This window comes from Echeneis naucrates, chromosome 18, assembly GCF_900963305.1.
Source record: "Echeneis naucrates chromosome 18, fEcheNa1.1, whole genome shotgun sequence".
Classification (NCBI taxonomy): domain Eukaryota; kingdom Metazoa; phylum Chordata; class Actinopteri; order Carangiformes; family Echeneidae; genus Echeneis; species Echeneis naucrates.
This window is the reverse complement of record NC_042528.1, coordinates 3,911,142-3,931,101: the sequence shown is the minus strand read 5'-3', so window position 1 is coordinate 3,931,101 and position 19,960 is coordinate 3,911,142. Positions and strand designations below refer to the sequence as shown.

At 39.8% G+C, this 19,960-nt stretch overlaps 6 protein-coding genes across 8 annotated transcripts; 3 read left to right on the top strand and 3 right to left on the bottom strand.

Annotated features, from left to right (window-relative positions):
- Positions 1-660: 660 nt before the first annotated feature.
- LOC115059006 (ubiquitin carboxyl-terminal hydrolase 35-like) lies at positions 661-3,796 on the bottom strand. Of its 3 annotated transcripts, none has more exons than XM_029526589.1 (11): positions 3,573-3,793; positions 3,391-3,499; positions 3,173-3,294; positions 2,751-2,821; positions 2,547-2,672; positions 2,167-2,262; positions 1,950-2,081; positions 1,722-1,850; positions 1,590-1,624; positions 1,310-1,350; positions 661-1,208 (listed from the first exon to the last, which is right to left on the bottom strand). In XM_029526589.1, exons 1-11 carry the CDS (start codon positions 3,619-3,621, stop codon positions 736-738), a joined length of 1,383 nt encoding a protein of 460 aa, XP_029382449.1. In that variant the 5' UTR covers positions 3,622-3,793; the 3' UTR covers positions 661-735. The 3 variants fall into 3 exon arrangements, 2 of the variants coding, with proteins under 2 accessions (XP_029382449.1, XP_029382450.1); XM_029526590.1 differs by having other exon boundaries at positions 3,391-3,496; XR_003842144.1 differs by having other exon boundaries at positions 1,101-1,208; positions 1,310-1,442; positions 3,573-3,796.
- A 573-nt stretch (positions 3,797-4,369) lies between these two features.
- LOC115058742 (polyubiquitin) lies at positions 4,370-5,982 on the bottom strand. Its single transcript, XM_029526223.1, has 2 exons — positions 5,218-5,982; positions 4,370-4,846 (listed from the first exon to the last, which is right to left on the bottom strand). Exons 1-2 carry the CDS (start codon positions 5,360-5,362, stop codon positions 4,713-4,715), a joined length of 279 nt encoding a protein of 92 aa, XP_029382083.1. The 5' UTR covers positions 5,363-5,982; the 3' UTR covers positions 4,370-4,712.
- LOC115058741 (probable E3 ubiquitin-protein ligase ARI5) lies at positions 5,746-7,403 on the top strand. Its single transcript, XM_029526222.1, has 4 exons — positions 5,746-5,938; positions 6,075-6,175; positions 6,449-6,622; positions 6,770-7,403. The coding sequence occupies exons 1-4, from the start codon at positions 5,848-5,850 to the stop codon at positions 7,223-7,225; spliced, it is 822 nt and encodes a 273-aa protein (XP_029382082.1). The 5' UTR covers positions 5,746-5,847; the 3' UTR covers positions 7,226-7,403.
- LOC115058737 (ubiquitin carboxyl-terminal hydrolase 47-like) lies at positions 7,394-19,647 on the bottom strand. The gene is made up of 16 exons (XM_029526219.1): positions 19,448-19,647; positions 18,845-18,980; positions 18,655-18,751; positions 18,178-18,293; positions 18,017-18,087; positions 17,711-17,836; positions 17,529-17,624; positions 17,315-17,443; positions 17,090-17,218; positions 16,940-16,980; positions 16,489-16,523; positions 15,698-16,334; positions 13,166-13,294; positions 10,396-10,557; positions 8,437-8,606; positions 7,394-8,023 (listed from the first exon to the last, which is right to left on the bottom strand). Exons 2-13 carry the CDS (start codon positions 18,900-18,902, stop codon positions 13,222-13,224), a joined length of 1,608 nt encoding a protein of 535 aa, XP_029382079.1. The 5' UTR covers positions 18,903-18,980; positions 19,448-19,647; the 3' UTR covers positions 7,394-8,023; positions 8,437-8,606; positions 10,396-10,557; positions 13,166-13,221.
- LOC115058738 (uncharacterized) lies at positions 10,140-12,654 on the top strand. Its single transcript, XM_029526220.1, has 4 exons — positions 10,140-10,317; positions 10,398-10,498; positions 11,133-11,279; positions 11,385-12,654. Exons 1-4 carry the CDS (start codon positions 10,173-10,175, stop codon positions 11,835-11,837), a joined length of 846 nt encoding a protein of 281 aa, XP_029382080.1. The 5' UTR covers positions 10,140-10,172; the 3' UTR covers positions 11,838-12,654.
- Positions 12,919-15,210, top strand: LOC115058740 (probable E3 ubiquitin-protein ligase ARI7). Its single transcript, XM_029526221.1, has 4 exons — positions 12,919-13,087; positions 13,168-13,268; positions 13,769-13,915; positions 14,021-15,210. The coding sequence occupies exons 1-4, from the start codon at positions 12,946-12,948 to the stop codon at positions 14,471-14,473; spliced, it is 843 nt and encodes a 280-aa protein (XP_029382081.1). The 5' UTR covers positions 12,919-12,945; the 3' UTR covers positions 14,474-15,210.
- Positions 19,648-19,960: the final 313 nt, after the last annotated feature.

Below are 19,960 nucleotides of genomic sequence, written 5' to 3'. Positions count from 1 at the left end.
GAATGATGACGTGCTACGGAAAGCGCAAGGGCACAATTTTCTTCAACGCACTCCGCTCATAGTGGGTTGCTTGTTCTTGTTCTTGTTTTTGTTTGCTTTTCCAATATAACTGGTGTCAATAAAGGTGTTCAGGAAATAAACGTTGACATTACAACACTACTTCTCTGTACTTGTGTGGTATTTGAACTGAACTAAATACAAAATCAACAAAAACTTGAATGCACAACAATATTTATTAAGTGCTGAGGGCAGGCTGAGTGTCATTAATACACATTCCCAGCAGTTAGGGCGTATGATCACAATACTTGCTCATAGTCCTTTCCTTAAAAAAAACTAACCCACAGAAAACAAAAAGAAATGAATAAGTAATGGCAATTTGAAGTAAATGTCAAATACCAGTGCACTCAAGCAGCCGTGGATGGCTCATTTAGAGCAGGGTGGAGGCCTGGTGCTTTCACATACTTTTAACTTCTCACTGAGACAGAGGTATGTTTAACTTTCCTGGTAGTCTAGTCTGTATGGTAAGAAGTCAACTGAAATAAAGCCAATCCTTCAACTGAGGAGAGGGTAAACGACAACACATCAGTTTGGTTGGATTTGAATTGATAAAACATAAAACATTATGGTTATTATTTAAGTACATACCATTCTTCGTCTTCCTCAACATCCCCCACGCCCCTGTTTTTTTTTATTATTTGACCTGGTACTGCCTCCCTGTTGACCCCACTGATCATCCTATCTCATGCTGCGTTTGCTACCACAACCATATGAAGGCATTAAGCTCTCACAGTAGAGGTCATATTTTGTGAACAACCTTTTTTCCTCTTTCCTCTCACCACTGCTCCTAGTTTTACCCTCATCTTGTTCCTGTTTTTCGGTGCCAACATCCAGATCATGCAAGTCACTGTTTTTCTCATTCCAGTCCTGATGTGAGTATGACATTCTCTGCTCAACAGCAGCTCTGTTGTTCTGATACTCTAAATTACAGATGAGGTCAGGTGACAACCTCAGGTCTGCAGATGCAACTCCGACCATGTCCGTTGTTCCTCTTTCTTCATCTGTGCCAGTGAAAACAGCCTCTGCACCATCGTCAGCCATCTCTACTGTCTCATCGCCCTCTTTCTCTCTGATCTCCTCAGCTTCTTCATCACTGGTAGGAAGCACAGAACTTCCACTTCTGACTTGAGCACAGTTATCTTCTGCATGAGCTAGAAAGTAGGAGCCAAATTAATTCAAGTAAAATGCCAAGCCGTTACATGCAATCATTCACACTATATGTAATTTAGCATAAAATGTATATGTCGCTTACTTTTCCTCTTTCTGTAAAATAGAAGATAAGCATAATTGGATCTAGTGGGAGGAATGTGAAATGAAACATCAAACAATTTTCAATCACAGCAACACGGTGGAGTGAGGAGCATTTCTGATCTTAGCTTGGCCACCTGCAGTTTAGAGCATACAGCAAGGTGTTACAGACAACATGTTCCAACATGCTTTTGTGGTGTGTTATCCATCTGGCTACGATTAAACTGATGCAATTAAGAAATAAAATATGTATAGCGAGTATGAAAAGTAGGACTGAAACTTACACACTAGTGCTATCCGCTGGTAGTTGGAAATCAAGCTGTTTATGAAAATAATTATGAAGCATTATATTATAAATAAATAATCAGATAAAGTGATAACTACATTCAGGCTGTAGTTGAAGTGATCAACCATACCATTTTGACACAGTCATCATTGAAGTTGTACCATCTGTCATTGTCCTGGGATTTAATTGTTGCAGTGTAATGTCCACATTTAAGATCACCCACGTGATCCACAACTGCATACAGTTCATATGTCTGACCCTGTTTGCCAAAAAAAAAACATCAACAAAACAACTCAACCAATAACAGGAATAGGGCTGAGAAATAAAGAAGTGATACTGAAATATAAAGTGTACTTACCTCTGGGATCTGTAGTGTGCAGGGAACAGCCACATCACAGTTGTTTTTGACGTAGGTCATGTTGTTGTAGTCAAAGTTAAACCTCTTCAGCAGCAGCATCAAAACCTCAGGATGGTCCTTTATTACATATTTCTGAAACAAAGGAGTCCCCAACGCTTAATGTTTTCATTATTTCAGAATCACTTCACGAATAACAAACAATGTTTCCTCTACTCACGGCAGCAGCATCAGATTTGGCATCACACTGGTCACAGTACATCTGATTTTCTCCGCTGTATTTGGAGACACTGAAGTACTCCTCAATGCCATCCTCCTAAAGAAATGCACTCATGTCAACTGAATCCGACTAACATTAAACCTTACAGTCCTCATTCAGAGGAATATTGTTAAAGAGTAATGTATCACGAATAGACAGCTCGGTCACAAACTTCCAGTTTAGTGGGTTTAAAATATTCAGTGTAAACTGTCTTTATCAAATACGGCTCACTGAGGTGAACATTTCTTCTTCATGCCGTTCATTAACATCATAATATCCAAAAATGGTCTATCTTTAGTCGATAGTGATACAAAACTATTGAGAAGTTGTGAGATCCTTACCACGCTGTAGGGTTTTCTGTAGCAATCAAACAGTTCAAGGGAAAGATGCCAAAAATACTCGTCTGTGTTTTTCTCTGTGCAACAAGTATCACACAAAGTCTTGTGTTCCAGCTTACCATGGAAGATCTGGAGACACAAAAATACAGACAGTAATAAACAGGAGCTCAACTAGCTAATTCCTTTCAATACTGACAATGTGTTTACCTGTGAAGCTTCAGAACTGGTCAGAGATAAAATCTTCTCCAAGTACTCGGCAGCATCTTGCTGTTTTTGCACTGAACAGAGCAGAAAATCAGGATTTGCATGTTAAAATCAAAGACCAAAAATAAAATAAAATAAAGTGTTCAGTTTTCATATCATATTGACTTCTGGTCTGTAACGAGCTAAACAAAACACACCAACTGTGGATTATTAAACATTTCAGATCCTCTCTGTCTCTGTTCACATTTTCAGCAGCCCTAAAGCTTTACTGATGTCCCCCACTTGTGAATCTTTGGAGAAACACAGGATACATATGTGAATTAAAAGATATTTTAAAATATGAATCTGTCTTTATTTCATGGGAACGATTCAAATTAACCTAACCAAAGGTGGTTAGCTGCTTCAACATGAAACTGGTACCGTACAATTGTTGATGCCCAGCTTTCTTGTGATATCAAAGGAGGGTCTTGTTGTTTGGTTTTCCAATATACCAAACAGGTTTTTAAGGTCATGATCAAACTCAGTGCCAGATGTTTCAGCCGTGCATCTAAACAAGATTAAGATAAAGGTTCACCACAACACTAGTTTGAGGTTAAGACATTTACTAAAGATTATTTGTCATGCAGTTGGGTTTGTCACCAACCTGAACAGAGCCTCTCTGAAGTCTTTGGTCATGTACAACAGCTGCAGCACACTGTTCAGGTAACATGTTGCTCCTTGGTTTGACAAGCCATGGTACTCTGCATTTCCTGCTGGGAGGAGAGAGGTGCTTAAAACACATTTAAACTACAGAAATGTCTCAACCCGACAGCACATGTGTCTCACCTAGATGGTTGGAAATACAGCTGAGATGATGTCGACCATTCTGAGTCATCCTGGTTTCCAGAGATCCGTTTGACTGACGACTGTAGGCTCAAACTTTCAGGACAATCCTGCAGATTATTTCAAAACTATTCTCTGTTTATCATCGACTCACATTTACTGTATTAATCTCGCCTGCTGAACTCCAAACATCTGAGTATTTTCGCTTTCATTTACTACCAGCTGTTGTGCTTCCTGAAATGCTGCATTCAGGGAGTGTCGAAAAAAAACAAATGGCTCTAATGACTCTGAAGGAAATTTAGTCCTGTTCTAAGATTGTAAAATAAATACATATATAGGAGTTTTAAAACAAACCAAACGCTCCAAAAGAGACATTTCTGTTGCAGGTTGTCCAATATTATGTAGAAACAAAGTAATAAGTAATGTCCTATTTGTATTATGTGTCTATTTATGAAAACATACCTCAGATAGGTAATTAATTTTTATATGTTAAAATGAGTCCTGCATAGAAAAAGACACAGCCTGTTGTTGGCATGCTGAATACTTCACCTTAACATGATTTAAAATCAAAACAATCCCACAATTTTAAGGGAATGATTTATTTATGGTTTCAGCTCTGTTCCTCTTTTTGGTGTAGGTCACGATAGTCCCTGGAGGTTTCTGATGATCAGTCAGAGATCGTTGTCCTCTGCTTGTCAGAAAACATTATTAAGCCCCCTCCTTTTTCCGCTCTAATTCCAGACCCTGTCAATGCAGCTTTTACATCATCAGCGGCTGCAGAATGAATCAAAGGAGACATATTACAGAGAACATCATTTTATTGTGTAACAACGAGTGGCAGCTGGTCAGTGGAGGGCGTTAAGAGATTTAAATCAAAAGAAATGCAAATAATTAGTAAAAGATGGTGTTATTTCATTCTGTGGGTGACTGTCAATAGTAATTAAATGTTGTTTAAATTTTTTATGGTTTTTATTCTATAAAAACAGTAAAACAGATGATTACGGTAAAAGAATCCAGTGTAAGCCCTTGAACATTTGATAAGCATGTGACCAGAAGCTCTCTTTTAATTTAATTAACAAAAAGTGTCATGAACATTCATAAAGAAGTAACAGTTGCAGTGTTGGTTAGAAGAGATGGTGTCTGTCAAATCATCAGCCCTCCAGGAACCCTTATCACCATGTGGATGACGGACAAATGCTGGATTCCATAGTCAGACAGTTTAGTGGAGTCGTCATCCAGAGCCTTGTCTGTGAAGATCAGCCGCAGAGTCTCTTCTCCTGTACAAGCACACACAGAATCTGAGTCATTCAGTTATTGTGTTTATACTCCATAGCTGGACACCCGTGACCTCATAAAGTTGTGTGTATAAAAAACAAGAAGAAAATTCATAGAATGATCGCTCAAATTTTTAAATGAACACTGAAGTCATTTTGAATCATGCATACTTTTTCTGTTAACACTTAAAAAAACACTTTCGTAGCTAATAATTAAAATGCAGTATTTATCAGAGAATTGTTACAGCTTCTGGGAAATTCCCTGAAGTTAAGATCAAGTTGAAAACATTTCAAGGTTACCGTTTTTCTCATGGCAAAGACGTACATTTCTGCTGGCAGTGTTACATTCAATAACATTACAATCTACTGTTTACCTTCCGGGATCGGGAGCTTCTCGGCTATCTTACTCTTCAGCTGCAGCACAGTCATGCTCTTCATCTGCTCCTCAGTGTTACACAGGTCAATGACCAGCTTCTCCCCCCTCATTCCATGGACCATCACTTGGTAGATCTTGCCCATGCTGTGTTGTCTTTTGCTTGCTGCTGGCTCCACTGCTTTGCCCTCTTTGGCTGTGTGTTATTCAGGCCACATGGCAGGACTGAGGATGCTTTCACTTTCATTTCTCAACTATTATGTTTATTATCTTGCAACCTATTTCCTCCTAATGTCGTCAAAAACAGCATCCAAAACAGTCTCAAGTGTTTTTTTGTGTGTCACAAAGATCTATGTGTACCATTATTATTTCCTATTATAATAACAGAATGAATTACTGTCATAAATCAGGACACTTTTGGCGATTCACATTTATAATCAGCGTGCTTAATAAATAGTTAAATGTGAACCCCCACAGGCCAAACCTGTCGTGCTGCATTCACGTGACTTCTTGTAAATCGGGACAGAAACCAAAAACAAATCAAGTCGAGGTCGGTGAAACTGGCACAGCAGCCAGTGCTTCAACAGAAGTCCGTGTTTCTGTGCGATCATCCGAGCTGAGCTGAAACAAAATGACCACACGGGTTGAAGTGGAGAAAAGATACGACCCCAAAGACACGACTCTGAAATTTGTCAACAGACCAGATGACCTGGATCCACTGCGTAAGAATTAAACCAGCCTATAAATCAGTGCCAGATAAATGAACAAAAAGCCTGAAATGTCACTTTGTTGACACACAAGAGGTTGTGTGTTTGGGATGTCGCGTTCACGGTCTGCTCCTGTAATTGTCCCCCTCAGCTCCGGAAGAAGGGGACTTGAGTCTCCGGGCAGAGATGTCCTGCGGCCACGCCGTCACCCCGGAGTCCCTGACCGGCTGGTGTCGCAGCCTCCTGGATCAGGTACTGTCCATCACACACACAAAGGAGGCTTGATCAGCTGCAGAGTCCCATTTTGTTGGATGAAACCAAGAGCTGAGACTAGAGAGTGAATATTTACCTTTTGTCACGTGGACACTAAAATAAAAATAAAACACCAATTAAATAAAAAAAACAAATCATGTTGCTTCAGAACTGCTGTTTGTTTCTACTTCCCCCAAGTGGTCAACAAAAAAACAACACAGAGGACGCTCAACTCCACTGGATCCTTGACTGACATCTGTACTTTTATTTCAGGGCCAGTACAAATTTAAGTGCCCGGCTTTAATAGAGGGCACCCTGCAGAAGTGTGATGCTGAATGGTCTTACATTGAGGTGCGCAGGCTGGCCGTGCTGACAGTTGAAGAGATGCAGCACTTTGAGGAGACTATCGCCCGTCTGGCTGCTACAGAGTACTGTGAATTCAAATCTGTGAGTCTAACTGTGAGACTAACTAACTAAATTCAGAAATGCACTTTTGTTAAAGAAAAACTGCAGTGCCCCAGTTTATTTGCTGGACTGCGTCGCAGCTGTTCTTAAGGAAGTTCTCTGAGGTGTCAAATCATCCCTTTCCGGCAGTGTCCTGGGTGCAAGACCTATCTGGAGAGAGAGGACCTCACAAACCTCAATGTGCATTGCTTCATCTGCACATCGGATAAGAAGCAGAAGTATGAGTTCTGCTGGCAGTGTCTGAAGCCGTGGAAAGGCCCAGCTCCACGCTCCGACCGGTGCGACAACGACAGCTGCACCAACCATGACCTGGAGCTCCTGAAGAACTGCAAGGACACTGCTCTCCCTCAGGTGCAGGGGGTCGACAAGTGCCCCTCCATCCGGGCCTGTCCCACCTGCGGTCAGCGGGTGGAGCACGACAGAACTGGCTGCAAGAACGTCATCTGTACTCGCTGTCAGGTCGAGTTCTGTTTTGTGTGTCTGAAGCTCACTCCTGAGTGCCTGAAGACAAGCTCTTACTTCATCCCCTGCAGTGCTGGTGTGGCTCCCAGACAGACCTCCATACCCGTGTGGCACAGAGACTAAGGAGAGACACATTCACTTCCTCTGTCGTGCTTCAAGAAGCCTTGAATGTTGTCTTATGGGCCTATTTGTTCATGTAGGAATTAATCATGTCTGACATATTATGCAATAATATTGTAGTCTACTAAAATGTAATAATTAATAATGGCTTTAATAAAGATTCCTTTGCAATGAAAAGTTACAAAGTTTATTTGATGTCAGTACATTATTAATTTATCCACACATATTAAGTTCAACGCCAACCATATTTATTTTCAGACTATACACACACACACACACACAAATTTAAAGACTTCTAACATTTCAGCAAACTACCATTTTCTATGTGAGAATGTGATTGATCAGTTGAGAGTGAGAGGTTTGGACGGGTTGAGCTCAGAGCCGCCACAATCATCCACAGAAAGCTGTAAATGTTTGCTCAGTATTTTACATGGTGGATTATAGATAATGGGTAGACATTCATCACTGGGACAAAATCAGCTTTCAAAAAATTCTTCATTCATGCGTTTTAGCTATTATCACTTAGTATGATATACAATTAAGAAAAAGAGAGTGATGAATGCAGGAAACAAAATTGCATGAAAGTATCTGGAAGAACGATGATGAAGACGATGATGAGGACGATGATGAGGACGAAGACGATGCAGTGGTGACAACTGTCTCTGCTGCTCTTCGTCTACCCTCCATGCACCTTGAACACCAAGTGGATAACAGGTTTGCCAAAGATGCCAAGTTTAGACATGGGGGTGTCATTTTCCAGGGTCTTGCCATTGATAGTGGGCCGCACATTCGGATTCAGTCCTACGTAGGCAGACAGAGGACAGAGAGAGTCAAGCTATGTGTGGTTCTTGCACAATAGATAAATATTCATACATAAAATTACTGCAATGAATGACAGTGAGGTCTGTTATTATTGGTGTTGCTTACAGATTCTGATGAATAATTAAGTCTTCATGGTCTAATCACATGCTCAGGTCTGTACAGGTGACTCTACTTTACACTGGAGGTTATTAAGTACTGGATATGTCTAAGTGTGTGAGATGGCTACATGCAGCACTGTGGTCTTTTTACAAGATATCTTGTTGTTGTTATTGCAATAATGAAACAACACAATGAAGTTCGCATTGATTTCAATCCATAGCTACATTTATGATTGATACTAATGTGAGGTTTTGGTTCTTAGTATGTTCAATTAATTATTTTGAGTGTTTTACCTGGAATCCCCTTCTTTGCTGTCTCTGTCAAATCCCGTCCAGTCATGACTGCGAAGTTGTCCACATTGAGAAAATGTTTCTGACCTGTAGGTGTGAGAAATTGGACTGACTCTCCCCGACCCATTTTTCTGGTTTGTTGGTGTGTTAAGCTCCTCGATGTGATGTGTATACTGCAAAATGGAAGGAGAAAATCTTTTTTATAGAGACAAAAAAAAGAAATCACTTTCGTTTTCTTTTAACAGCCAATAAGAAGCATCTTCAGTGTTTGAGATGGAAATCACCTTTCAATCCGGCAGTGTGTGCACATGACTGAGGTCTCTTATCAGTAACAATGGTAAACAGTACTTTTCCAAATAGCACTTTTTAAAACACTCTCACATGCATTCCTTTTTCCTGCACTGACTTCAACTGTATCTCAACAGCATTTTGCCTCATACCCTGAAGAAATGTTTCATTATGTCCCCCCCAACAAGACATGAATGCATGTTTTCCTTATACATCTCTGCTTCCTGTTTATTATATTACACTGAAAGAGAAATCAAAGAGATTCACAGAAAAGAAAATATTCAGCTTGCTTTCAATAGCACAATACTGCTCAATAAAATGAAAATATAAACAGGGAATTCATGCACTGCTGATTATAAATGTAACACAACAGTCACCTGATTTCTTGTAGAAGCACAAAGAGAAAGTGAAAATACAAACCAGACATGGCATTAAATCCAAAAGACATTATATTATATTTAAATAATTTATGATAAAACCAGTGAAATGTTTCCACACCAAGTTAACTTTAAACGCTTGTAATAATGTAAACCTGGTTTGTCAAATGTGACAGTTAAGCACAAGTGTGTGTTGTCCTAACATGACACAATAAAAAAGGCACAATCAAATTAGTGTGCTGGTAATTTGATAAGCTTTCAGTCCAATAAAGTTTATTCATTAAAATATTTGATCTTTAGCGAAAAGGTTGAATGTCACAGTCGTGTTTTATCACAATAGATAAACATGAATATTTGTTTTATTATCTGCTACATTGTCACAAACAGAAACGAATAAGAGAATTGTATTCTTGTATTAAGCTTGTATTAAGTATTAGGCTGTTATTGTTGTTTCAGTGTGTGGTTTGTTGCCCTGGTCTGAACTTTTGGTTTTGGTTCTTCATAAATATTGTTTTTGATATTTAAATTACTTGAAACAGCATCGTGCTACTCGTTGTGTTGGTTTTTCAGTTTCACACAGTAAGAAATTACACCTGCCAAAATAAGTTTGCTGAGGTGTGAAGTTTTGTTTCAAACTCGGGAAAGTTTGTTTTGTAAAACACAAAATCACTGGAACACAACTCATTGAAGTAAACTGACTTAGTTTTGACGTTGAGAAAACATTCATTAGTAGATATAGTCTTAAATAAAATGCTATAATAACTGCTATAATCTGACTTTGGGTTCAGAAATAAAATCATAACAATAATAATAAGAAGAATAAGGATAGGAAAGTCATGCGGACTCCAGATTAAAGTTGTTAAATTCATAAAACAGTTAAACAATCTCAGAGCAACAAAGCAATTAAAGTTTTTTTTTTTTTTTTTTTTTTTTTTTGGAAGGTTAAATAAAATTCTGTGTGCACTTCACGGTACTTTCCTGGATCCTCGATCGACGTGACGTCTTGTAGATTAAAAAAAAATCACGTGACTGACAGAAAGACACAGAGCAGAGCAGGAAACAACAGCAGCAGAGATGTTTGTTCGGTTTAATGATATTTTAAGACAATATTCTCTGGGCTTAAAACGTCCTGCTGATCTGCAGCAGAGTCCGCCTGAGAAATGTTACGACCCCAGAGACTCAACACTTCGCTTTGTGGACAGAGAGGACGAGATGGACTGTGAGTGAGCGAGGATCAGACTGTACCTGCTGTCAGGTTGTGTGTGTCTGTGTGTGACAGTGTTTCTGTGCTCCTCACAGTTTTGTGTGAAGGTTTCACGTCTCCCAGAGCGTTGATGTCCTGCGGACATGCTGTCACTCCGACGTCTCTGACCAACTGGTGTCGCAGGTTACTGGACCAGGTAGGAGTTTAATCATCACATTTATCCTGCAAAGGCTTTTCATGCAAGCTGTCAAACTCCTGCACAGATAAGAATAAAACATGAATATGATTAAGTGTAATCATAATATGCATCAACACATCCGGCCCACAGATATGTAGGTTTACAGTCTATCTGGTGACTTGAAGGTGAAATAAATCATGTAAGTCAGAAAACTGTGCTTTCTTTTGGTGGTCAACACACTTGTCCGTGATCAGGACTTCCTATTTATCAGCCTCTGCCACATCCTGCTCCTTCCACCTACTGTGACATGTAGGAACTACAACAACATCCAAATACAATCAATGAAATGGCTCCTGCAATCTGGCAAATATGTTGATTACGTGTAGGCTGACGTGCAAAGTTAGATATGTATATTTAAAAATATCAAGTAAAACTATAAGCATGTGGGATTTTAGGCCATGATGATAAATTCAATACATTTTCTATACACTCTAGAAATGTTTTGAAAAGACGATGTGTTTCTTTAACTGTTAGATGAATGGTTAAAGTCCAGACCCATCATCCCTTAAAGAATGACTGCTCCTGTTATAACGTCAGATTTTGCAGTGTTCAGTTTCTTGTGTTCAACGTCCGTTTCCATGTTTTGATTCAGGGGGAGAGCAGATTCACATGTGGCCAAAGTGGCTGCACTGTGGAGTGGCCTTACGCAGAGGTTTGTAAAATGGCTCTTCTGACACCTGCAGAAAAAACATACTTTGAAAGAACCCTGGCTTTCAATACTAAAAAGGATACTGCATCAGTAAGTGTATTATTGAAAGTGGAATATCTTCTCATTGTATCTGGAAGTTTGTTACCCTTTTTGCTCTTTTGATAAAAAATAGACACCGTTTCTGTTTCTCTTCAGTGTCCTCAATGCAAATCTCATGTGGTGCGAAAAAATGCCTCTGATCTGAGGGTCAGCTGCAAAGCATGCCCACTTATTGAAGGACGGACCTACAAATTCTGCTGGCAGTGTTTGAGGACGTGGAAGGGTCCAGCTCCACGATCGGACCGCTGTGAAAATGATGGCTGCAGCAACGAATCGCTGAAAACACTGCAAAACTGTCCAGATATCGTCTTTGAGTCTGTGAGAGGAATCACCGGCTGCCCCAGCATCCGTGCCTGCCCCACCTGTGGCACACTGGTGCAGCACAGCAGAAAACACTGTAAGACCATCGTCTGCCCCCGGTGTAAGGTGAAGTTTTGTTTTGTGTGTCTTAAGCTGGCGAGGGATTGTCGGGAAAATGTTTATACAGAGAACTGCTCCCGTGGTGTGGCTCCAAGACAGACCTCTATACCGGAGTGGAAGAAGAAATAACGGGAACACTAAGTCCATTTCTTTATGTGATCTTAAATTCACCATCGCTGATAATTGTACAATCTTCTCTGGTTTTGAAGATCTGATATTTAATTGCTGCACAGTGGTGTCTGATGAATAATATTGTTACAGGCTGTAAAAATGTTAATTCTGATAGTTTTTCTGTTGACCCTTATTTCTCAGTGAAAACTAACTTCTTATTTTGTTGGGTGATTTTTTTTAAAGTACAAATGCATGTGTTACCGGCTGTGTGTTGTTAAAATGAAAGCAGGAAAGTACCTGATGTTTCAGCAGCAGTGTTTGGAGTGAGACCAGATCAGTTAATCTGCTTTAATCCTGTTTGTTTTATCAAAACTGCTGTGAAACTATTCATTTTTGGCATATTTTTTTAAAGTAGAATATAATTCTGTGCATATTTGAAACTGTGCAATCATAAAAAATAAAGTAAAACATGCCATTAATCCATGAAGTAGGAAATAAACCCATTTTCGTCAGCAGCATTTAAAAAGTAAATAAATAATGTCTGGAGGGGGAATTCCGGCCTCCTGCTCTGAAATTGGTGACTTCCAGTAACAACTAAGAAACTGAAAGCAATGTGAAACAATGCTGGTGCAGTTGACTGTGACACATCAGACATGTTTGGAAATCCCCCAGGGGACATTGTTGTTGATTTTTTTAGGTTGCCTCTTGACAAATTAGAAGTTGCAGCCTTCAAGCAAAGTTCCGATTTCACTGTTTTGATTAAAACAGATGAACGTGACTCTTTGATATATTTTCTGGTTCAGTGTCACAAATTGAAATAAATGGCATAAATGAATGTGTTCTTGGTTTAAGCCTTCTTATTTTTGTAGTTTCCATCTCTGGTTTGTTGACCTGACTTGAACTTTCAAATTCAAAATTTATAAATACATTATTTATCTCAGAGGCATTTCCTCACAAATATGTTTTAAGTATAACTTTAGTAGAGGGTTTCACAACAATTCTATCCTGTGCACAGTCTTTGGCGCTGTGCTCTAATCTACACCCATCTGAGGTCTTGCTGCTGCAAAATGAAAGTAAAACACATTTCAGAGCAGGACAAACAAGAGGACACACAACAGCAGCAGAGATGTTTGTTCGGTTTAATGTTTTAAGACAATATTCTCTGGGCTTAAACCTTCCTGCTGATCTGCAGCAGAGTCCGCCTGAGAAATGTTACGACCCCAGAGACTCAACACTTCGCTTTGTGGACAGAGAGGACGAGATGGACTGTGAGTGAGCGAGGATCAGACTGTACCTGCTGTCAGGTTGTGTGTGTCTGTGTGTGACAGTGTTTCTGTGCTCCTCACAGTTTTGTGTGAAGGTTTCACGTCTCCCAGAGCGTTGATGTCCTGCGGACATGCTGTCACTCCGACGTCTCTGACCAACTGGTGTCGCAGGTTACTGGACCAGGTAGGAGTTTAATCATCACATTTATCCTGCAAAGGATTTTCATGCAAACATCTGCACAGATTAGTAAAATATATGCATATACAACACCAAGCTGTCAATATGCTAATTATATGTAGACTTACATACAAAGCTGTGCATGTTTAAAATTATTAAGAGGAACTATGAGCATGTGGAATTTCATGTCGGTCATGTTGTTTCAATACATTTTTCTTAGACCATCTAAGTAAAATATATGATTCCATAAAGCTGTATGAAATCATGATAATCTATTATGAAACCTATAATCAGGGAATGTATACATTTTAATATAATATCTTAGCAAATATGGTGGTCAGCCTGCAGGGTTGCATTGATTCAGTCACCCAGAGGTGCAAGTCTTGGACCCATAAAACCAGGTCCAGACCCATCATCCCTTAAAGAATGACTGCTCCTGTTATGACGTCAGATTTTGCAGTGTTCAGTTTCTTGTGTTCAACGTCCGTTTCCATGTTTTGATTCAGGGGGAGAGCAGATTCACATGTGGCCAAAGTGGCTGCACTGTGGAGTGGCCTTACGCAGAGGTTTGTAAAATGGCTCTTCTGACACCTGCAGAAAAAACATACTTTGAAAGAACCCTGGCTTTAAATACTAAAAAGGATACTGCATCAGTAAGTGTATTATTGAAAGTAGAATATTTTCTCATTGTATCTGGAAGTTTGTTACCCTTTTTGCTCTTTTGATAAAAAATAGACACCGTTTCTGTTTCTCTTCAGTGTCCTCAATGCAAATCTCATGTGGTGCGAAAAAATGCCTCTGATCTGAGGGTCAGCTGCAAAGCATGCCCACTTGTCAAAGCACGGACCTACAAATTCTGCTGGCAGTGTTTGAGGACGTGGAAGGGTCCAGCTCCACGATCGGACCGCTGTGAAAATGATGGCTGCAGCAACGAATCGCTGAAAACACTGCAAAACTGTCCAGATATCGTCTTTGAGTCTATGAGAGGAATCACCGGCTGCCCCAGCATCCGTGCCTGCCCCACCTGTGGCACACTGGTGCAGCACAGCAGAAAACACTGTAAGACCATCATCTGCCCCCGGTGTAAGGTGGAGTTTTGTTTTGTGTGTCTTAAGCTGGCGAGGGATTGTCTGAGAAATGATTATTTGGAGGTGAGCTCCTGTGGTGTGGCTCCTAGACAGACCTCTATACCGAACTGGAAGAAGAAATAATGGGAACACTGAGTGGATTTCTTTTGACGCATCAGTTCCTTGTGTAATTTAAATGCACCATTGCTATATTTTCTGAATTTGAAGATCTGAAATCAAATTTTTTCATAGATATCTTCTCCATAGATGATAAAGTGTTATTAAAATGCCAATAGTGAGAAATCGTAATTTCCAGATTTATTACATTTGTTTAAATGTGTGTTGCTTCTTTAATGGAAGTTACTCCTTGTTTTCCTATTTTCCAGTGTTATTTTAATAAAGCTTTGCTAATACCACTGACCAGAGCAGTTAACCTGCTTTAAATCTGCCGTGAAATATCACGAATATAATTCTGATAGTCGTCTTTGTGTTTGTGCCTCTTTGACACCATGCGGTTAGTCCACCTCCTGCACCCTCTGTACTTTCATACCCCCTACCTGGACCAGGGTCTGTATAATATGTGTAGGGCACATAGAGCAGGGCGAAAGTTTGTTGCTAAGAAGGTAATCACTGAGTCTGGTCCATTTTTTTTTTTTTTTTGTCGCACAAGTTTCTTGTGTTTTCTCTCTTGTGTGCATATTTGAAAGTGTAATCAAAGTAAACCATTAATCACTATTGATAAAACTAAGAAACAAACCCAATCTGACAGCAGCATTTAAGAAGTACATAACATGTAGAGGGGGAATACAAGCCCTGGATCTGAAACCATGTGACTTACAGTAAGAGCGAATAAACTGAAAGGAACAAAAAAAAAAAAAAAAGTTTTGTTTAGTGTGGCTTTGTGGCCCCTCGGGCTTTTTTGGCAAGATTGCAAAGTGCAGCCTTTGTTGATTAAAATATGGAAAACGTTTAAATCCTGCCAATACATCTTCGGCTCCATTTTTAGAGATTTAAAAAAATATCTCATCTCTTTTTTGGGTTGTTGGATGATGCACCATTTTTCTTCAGAGCTGACCTCTGCTCAGTGATGGTTAATTATTGATCACCACACCTCTATCAGGTATTTTTGTTTTAAATACAAGACGTCTGACACCTGATCAAAGGCTCAGACTGAGCTGTAGCACCATCCTCAGGTCTAAATAACAAATCTGATCACTGTCTTACACCTGGGAAAGAAATTTTATACTCAAACTCATACAAACATTTTTTTTCCACTTTATGATCTAAAAAAATAAATAAATGATTTGATCTTAATAACACATCAGTATTATATGTTGCACCTTATGGTCTGCAAAATACGGTAATTACCTCCATGGCACTCTTTTCGCTGTCTCCTCAACTCTTTTACAGTTTTTTGTCTTCCTCACTCTACTTTCTACTCCCTTAGTCACAGTTTGTGTGGTTTGCCGTGTCCTGTCTTCGCCGGCAGTCGCAGGTGGCTGCTGGTTTTTCAAATTTCTGCTTCTGCTGGGTTCATTCAGTCTGCAGTTACTGTGTGAAGCTCCTGTGCAGACTTGAGCTGAAGAGGGAGAGCAACAATTGGAGGAAACTTGAAATGACCTTCCAGACTCAGCTGCATTTACACAGACGGCAGGCTCCGTCCTCTGTCTAATACTCCTGCTTTCCTCTGCTGCTGCTACAACCTTTGTATTTCTCACACCTTCAGTTTCAGATTGACTTTTTGTTCCAGCCATGACAGCGATGTTGTCCTGATCTGTGCAGTCCCAGGTGATACCACGTGGATTTAGTCTTTTCTTTAGGGAATCACAGTTTTTCTGTTGATTGCTGTCACTGTTGCTCATTTTGAACATGTCCCCATTCAAGTTTTCCCCGCCGCTGCCACTTTCATCCGTCATCTCACCACATCCTCCTTCAGCCTCAGTGTCAAATGGTGCATGTTGATCGTCCTGGTCCACTTCATCCCTTCTTACAGAATCTGTTTTCCCTTTGCAGAGGAAGAAGGGAGGTTGCTATTAATGAAGACGAATAGCAGATGGGTTTTAAACTGCAATTCATTCGAGTAATAGATTAGAGAAAACATTCAGAGGGCCAAGAGTTAAATATAACCAAAGTATAAGAGGTAAAGAGAATTTGCTTACTCTTCCGGTACATGAGGAGGTACACTGTGCGGGACCTGGTTTGAGAGGAAAAATGGTTAAAGCAGGAAAAACACTTGCTCTGAGCAAAGCATATAAAATCCCAGCTGCATCACTCAAGACTGAAGCTTCAGCTTGATTGTATCTTATATCACCTCAGAAAAGTTTGTAGGCGTGAACATTTTATTTTTTCATTTTTGGAACATGCTGATTCCTCGTGTTGGGGCTTTTGTTCATCTCCTGTTTTATTGTGTAACTACTTCCCTTGCGTCTTGTGATTGTTTTATCTCCCGTCTTTCATCTGTGTATTCCAGTCCCCATCTATCCCTGCTACCCCTTTGAGTTGTCTGCATTTGGGGCCTCTTCTCTTTAAGGCATGACATTGATGTGAAAAGCGTTTGGACATAGTGAGCAGTCAGAAAATGACTGTTTCCAAAAGGAAGGTAATATTTACCTCACAGAAGAGTTTCCAGTTCCAAACGGAGGCTGTCTGATCTGTAGAAAGGAAATATCACAGAAGACTAAATGCTTCAGCTTTATGTTGTGTGTTTCACTGGGAGATGATTTGTGACACTGGACTGAGAGAGGAAATGAGCCTGCTCACCCTCTCAACATCGTCATCATTGAAGTGATACCACTCTCCCGTTTCGAAAGATTTGATTTCTGCGGTATAATGACCTCCTGAAAGGTCGCCAAAGTGGTTGACTAAGGCGTAGAGGTCATAGCTGCAATTCTGAAGAGAGAGGAATTAAACAAAACCCTTTTTCCAGAAATGTTACATTGCAGCATTATTCCCAGTTAAGTGACATATACACATGTGAATAAATACCTCCATGTGTACAGTTTGTGGCACATCAACTTTGCAGTGAAGCTTCACATAGCGCTTCCATCTGAAGTCGAAGGTGAACCTCTTCAGCAGAAGAGTCAGGATTGGTGGCGTTTGGGTCATCTCACAGTCCTACATCCCATTGAGAAAACATCTGTGTTAACAAGACAGTCACAAAGTCACCTGTAATCTAATAACCATCGAATTTATCACTCACAATGTCTGCATCTTGCTTTTTACTGCACCTGTCGCAATAAATCTTGTTATCCCCACAGACTTGCTCTTTCCTGAAGAAAGTCTTCAACCCTCTTTCCTGTAAGCGTTATATAATCAATGAACCCTGCGTGTTCTGTTCTCCCTCAGTATAAAACACTGACCAACTCTGATTTTGTTAAATACCACGCTGTAGGTCTGACGACTTGAGTTTTCCATTGCTAGAGGCAGAACCCAAAAAGAGGTCCGGGAGTCGTTCCTCTTCTTACACTCGACACACGTGGTTTTATGATGCAGCTCGCCCTTGAATATCTACACACCAATGTACAGCAGACCTTCAGCAGAGGCTGTTTAAAGTTAAATCAAACACTGAGAATTTTCCACTGTGCAACATTTTTTTTTACCCATTTTTTTTTGGAAAATAAAAGCAAAATTAAGAGGTCTACGACAAGTTTTATTAGAGTGAATCTTTCAAAATGAAATGGCTCCAACCTTTGACGCCTCTGGACTGGTGAGACAGAGGATCTTCTCAAAATACTCAGCAGCATCACGCTGCTCATAAGCTGAATGAAACAAAGTGATTCCCATGAATAAACATTCATATTCTGTGTTTCTGAGTGCAGGGCTTTAACACGTCTCAAGTGTCAACTCACCATCTGTGATCCCCAGAGTTTTTATAAAGCTGTGTGTTCTGGCTGAACACCTATTTAAGGCAGCAAACAGATTTTCCAGGAGTCTGTCCATGGTTGTTGAATCTGCTGTGCAGCATCTGAGGCACAGTGAGAAACCGATGTGACTCTATCAAACACAATCAACGAAGGAGCGGCTGATCATCTGACATGATTAAATACGACAACGTGTTAGCCTTCTCTGGGTTGATGGTTTATTGTATCATTGTGCTTTTTTTGTTGTGTTTCAAAGGAACAGAAAAGATATTTGTGCTGAAATATTTCTTGCCTGAGATCGGACTTTTGCTCATTAGTGAGCTTTGGAGATGCTCTAGCTCCAAAAAACTACTCCTCGAACATGTTAGAAACTGAAATAAGAGCATTCCTCTAATTTTCACTTTAAATGTTTTGTTTGAAAATTCAAAGACAGAGTTTAAAAAGAATGTATGTGACTTTACACACCTTTTTATTGCGCTGCGGAAGTCTTCAGTCATAAACAGAACCTGGAGCACACTGTTCAAATAGCACGTGAGACCTGGACTGTTCAGACCGTGGTAATCTGAAGACACAACAAAAAGGACACACAACATCCACATTAAACTGACACACATGAGCCACAGTGGCCTCACTGCTTTCTTCTCATGTCACTTACCTGACAAAGTCAACTTGTCTAGTTTCCTTCTGAACATTTGTACACGGTCATGATTCATAGTGATGTTCTTCACCTGACAGCAGTGATGACATCTTGTGTTAATGTTATATCTTTTCCCAAGATATCTTTATTCGACCTGTGAGAGCACCAGATGCAGCAGAAGTTCAGGGAGAGCAGCTGATTCATGCTGTTTATTCATTTATATTTCTTATATTGGGGTATTTATAAAGCGTGGAGATGCTACTTCAAGAGTAAAAATAATTAAACTGCAAAGAGAAAGCAAGTGGAATGAAAGTTAAAATGCCAAAAAAATAAATAAATAAATAGCCACACAGCGCAACTTAAATGACTTTTAAAACCAGCATCTGATTTTACAGACATTTATCGTGGACCAGTGAATGCAGCTGTTGTGTTTAGGTGTTACAGAAACTCGTGTTCTCAGTCGTTCGTCCTAAACTTAGAAACAAAGCAACATTACGCAAAAAAAAAGTAAACTCACAACAACAATATTAAAATTATATATTAACAATATATTCCGGCTCCTCTGAGCAGATAAAAGCATGACTTGGTGTAAAATGAGGGGGGTGAAACAGGATTACTCACCGTGCTGGGCAGATCCGACCAGTTCCTGCGATATTTCTCTTTAATTCTGGCTTCAGGTTCACAGAGCGACAAAAGAAAACACAACACACACACACATATATATATTTATGTAAATGCCCAAACTGTATATAAACCGTGGAGACTTGATCTGAAAGCAGCCAGTGTTGATGTGAGCGGAATAACCATCCAAACACAGAGGGAGTGCTTCCTGTTTCAGCCAAAGAGGAAGTCCCAAAAAATAAAGAGCAGCTGTCACAGCAGGTGGGACAAAACTATTGGCTCACTTCATCAGCTCTCACCAATTAATGCACTTTAATTAAGTGTGTAACAGTTGTGTAGAAAGCTGTGTCCTTCAAAATAAAAGCACGAAGCATACTCTGTGTTTACAAGTTATCTGGTTAAAACTTTTCAAAGTGAATTTTTTCATTGTCAACACATCTAAATGAGAAGACTCCCTGAATCAGGACAGTGAGACAGACTCAATATCAGCTTCTTTGTGAGGTAACATGTCAG

Coding starts and splice junctions, on each gene's coding strand:
- LOC115059006 (XM_029526589.1), bottom strand. CDS start 3,621: ATGACTCAGAATGGTCGACATCATCTCAGCTGTATTTCCAACCATCTA. Junction 2,263..2,546: donor ACAGAAAACCCTACAGCGTG/GTAAGGATCTCA, acceptor GCATTTCTTTAG/GAGGATGGCATTGAGGAGTA. Junction 1,625..1,721: donor ATGATGACTGTGTCAAAATG/GTATGGTTGATC, acceptor TTTCATAAACAG/CTTGATTTCCAACTACCAGC.
- LOC115058742 (XM_029526223.1), bottom strand. CDS start 5,362: ATGGGCAAGATCTACCAAGTGATGGTCCATGGAATGAGGGGGGAGAAG. Junction 4,847..5,217: donor GAAGCTCCCGATCCCGGAAG/GTAAACAGTAGA, acceptor GTGCTTGTACAG/GAGAAGAGACTCTGCGGCTG.
- LOC115058741 (XM_029526222.1), top strand. CDS start 5,848: ATGACCACACGGGTTGAAGTGGAGAAAAGATACGACCCCAAAGACACG. Junction 6,176..6,448: donor GTCGCAGCCTCCTGGATCAG/GTACTGTCCATC, acceptor CTTTTATTTCAG/GGCCAGTACAAATTTAAGTG. Junction 6,623..6,769: donor AGTACTGTGAATTCAAATCT/GTGAGTCTAACT, acceptor CCTTTCCGGCAG/TGTCCTGGGTGCAAGACCTA.
- LOC115058738 (XM_029526220.1), top strand. CDS start 10,173: ATGTTTGTTCGGTTTAATGATATTTTAAGACAATATTCTCTGGGCTTA. Junction 10,318..10,397: donor CAGAGAGGACGAGATGGACT/GTGAGTGAGCGA, acceptor TGCTCCTCACAG/TTTTGTGTGAAGGTTTCACG. Junction 11,280..11,384: donor CTAAAAAGGATACTGCATCA/GTAAGTGTATTA, acceptor GTTTCTCTTCAG/TGTCCTCAATGCAAATCTCA.
- LOC115058740 (XM_029526221.1), top strand. CDS start 12,946: ATGTTTGTTCGGTTTAATGTTTTAAGACAATATTCTCTGGGCTTAAAC. Junction 13,269..13,768: donor GTCGCAGGTTACTGGACCAG/GTAGGAGTTTAA, acceptor GTTTTGATTCAG/GGGGAGAGCAGATTCACATG. Junction 13,916..14,020: donor CTAAAAAGGATACTGCATCA/GTAAGTGTATTA, acceptor GTTTCTCTTCAG/TGTCCTCAATGCAAATCTCA.
- LOC115058737 (XM_029526219.1), bottom strand. CDS start 18,902: ATGAATCATGACCGTGTACAAATGTTCAGAAGGAAACTAGACAAGTTG. Junction 18,752..18,844: donor AGACAAGTTGACTTTGTCAG/GTAAGTGACATG, acceptor TTGTGTCTTCAG/ATTACCACGGTCTGAACAGT. Junction 18,088..18,177: donor AACTCTGGGGATCACAGATG/GTGAGTTGACAC, acceptor TGTTTCATTCAG/CTTATGAGCAGCGTGATGCT.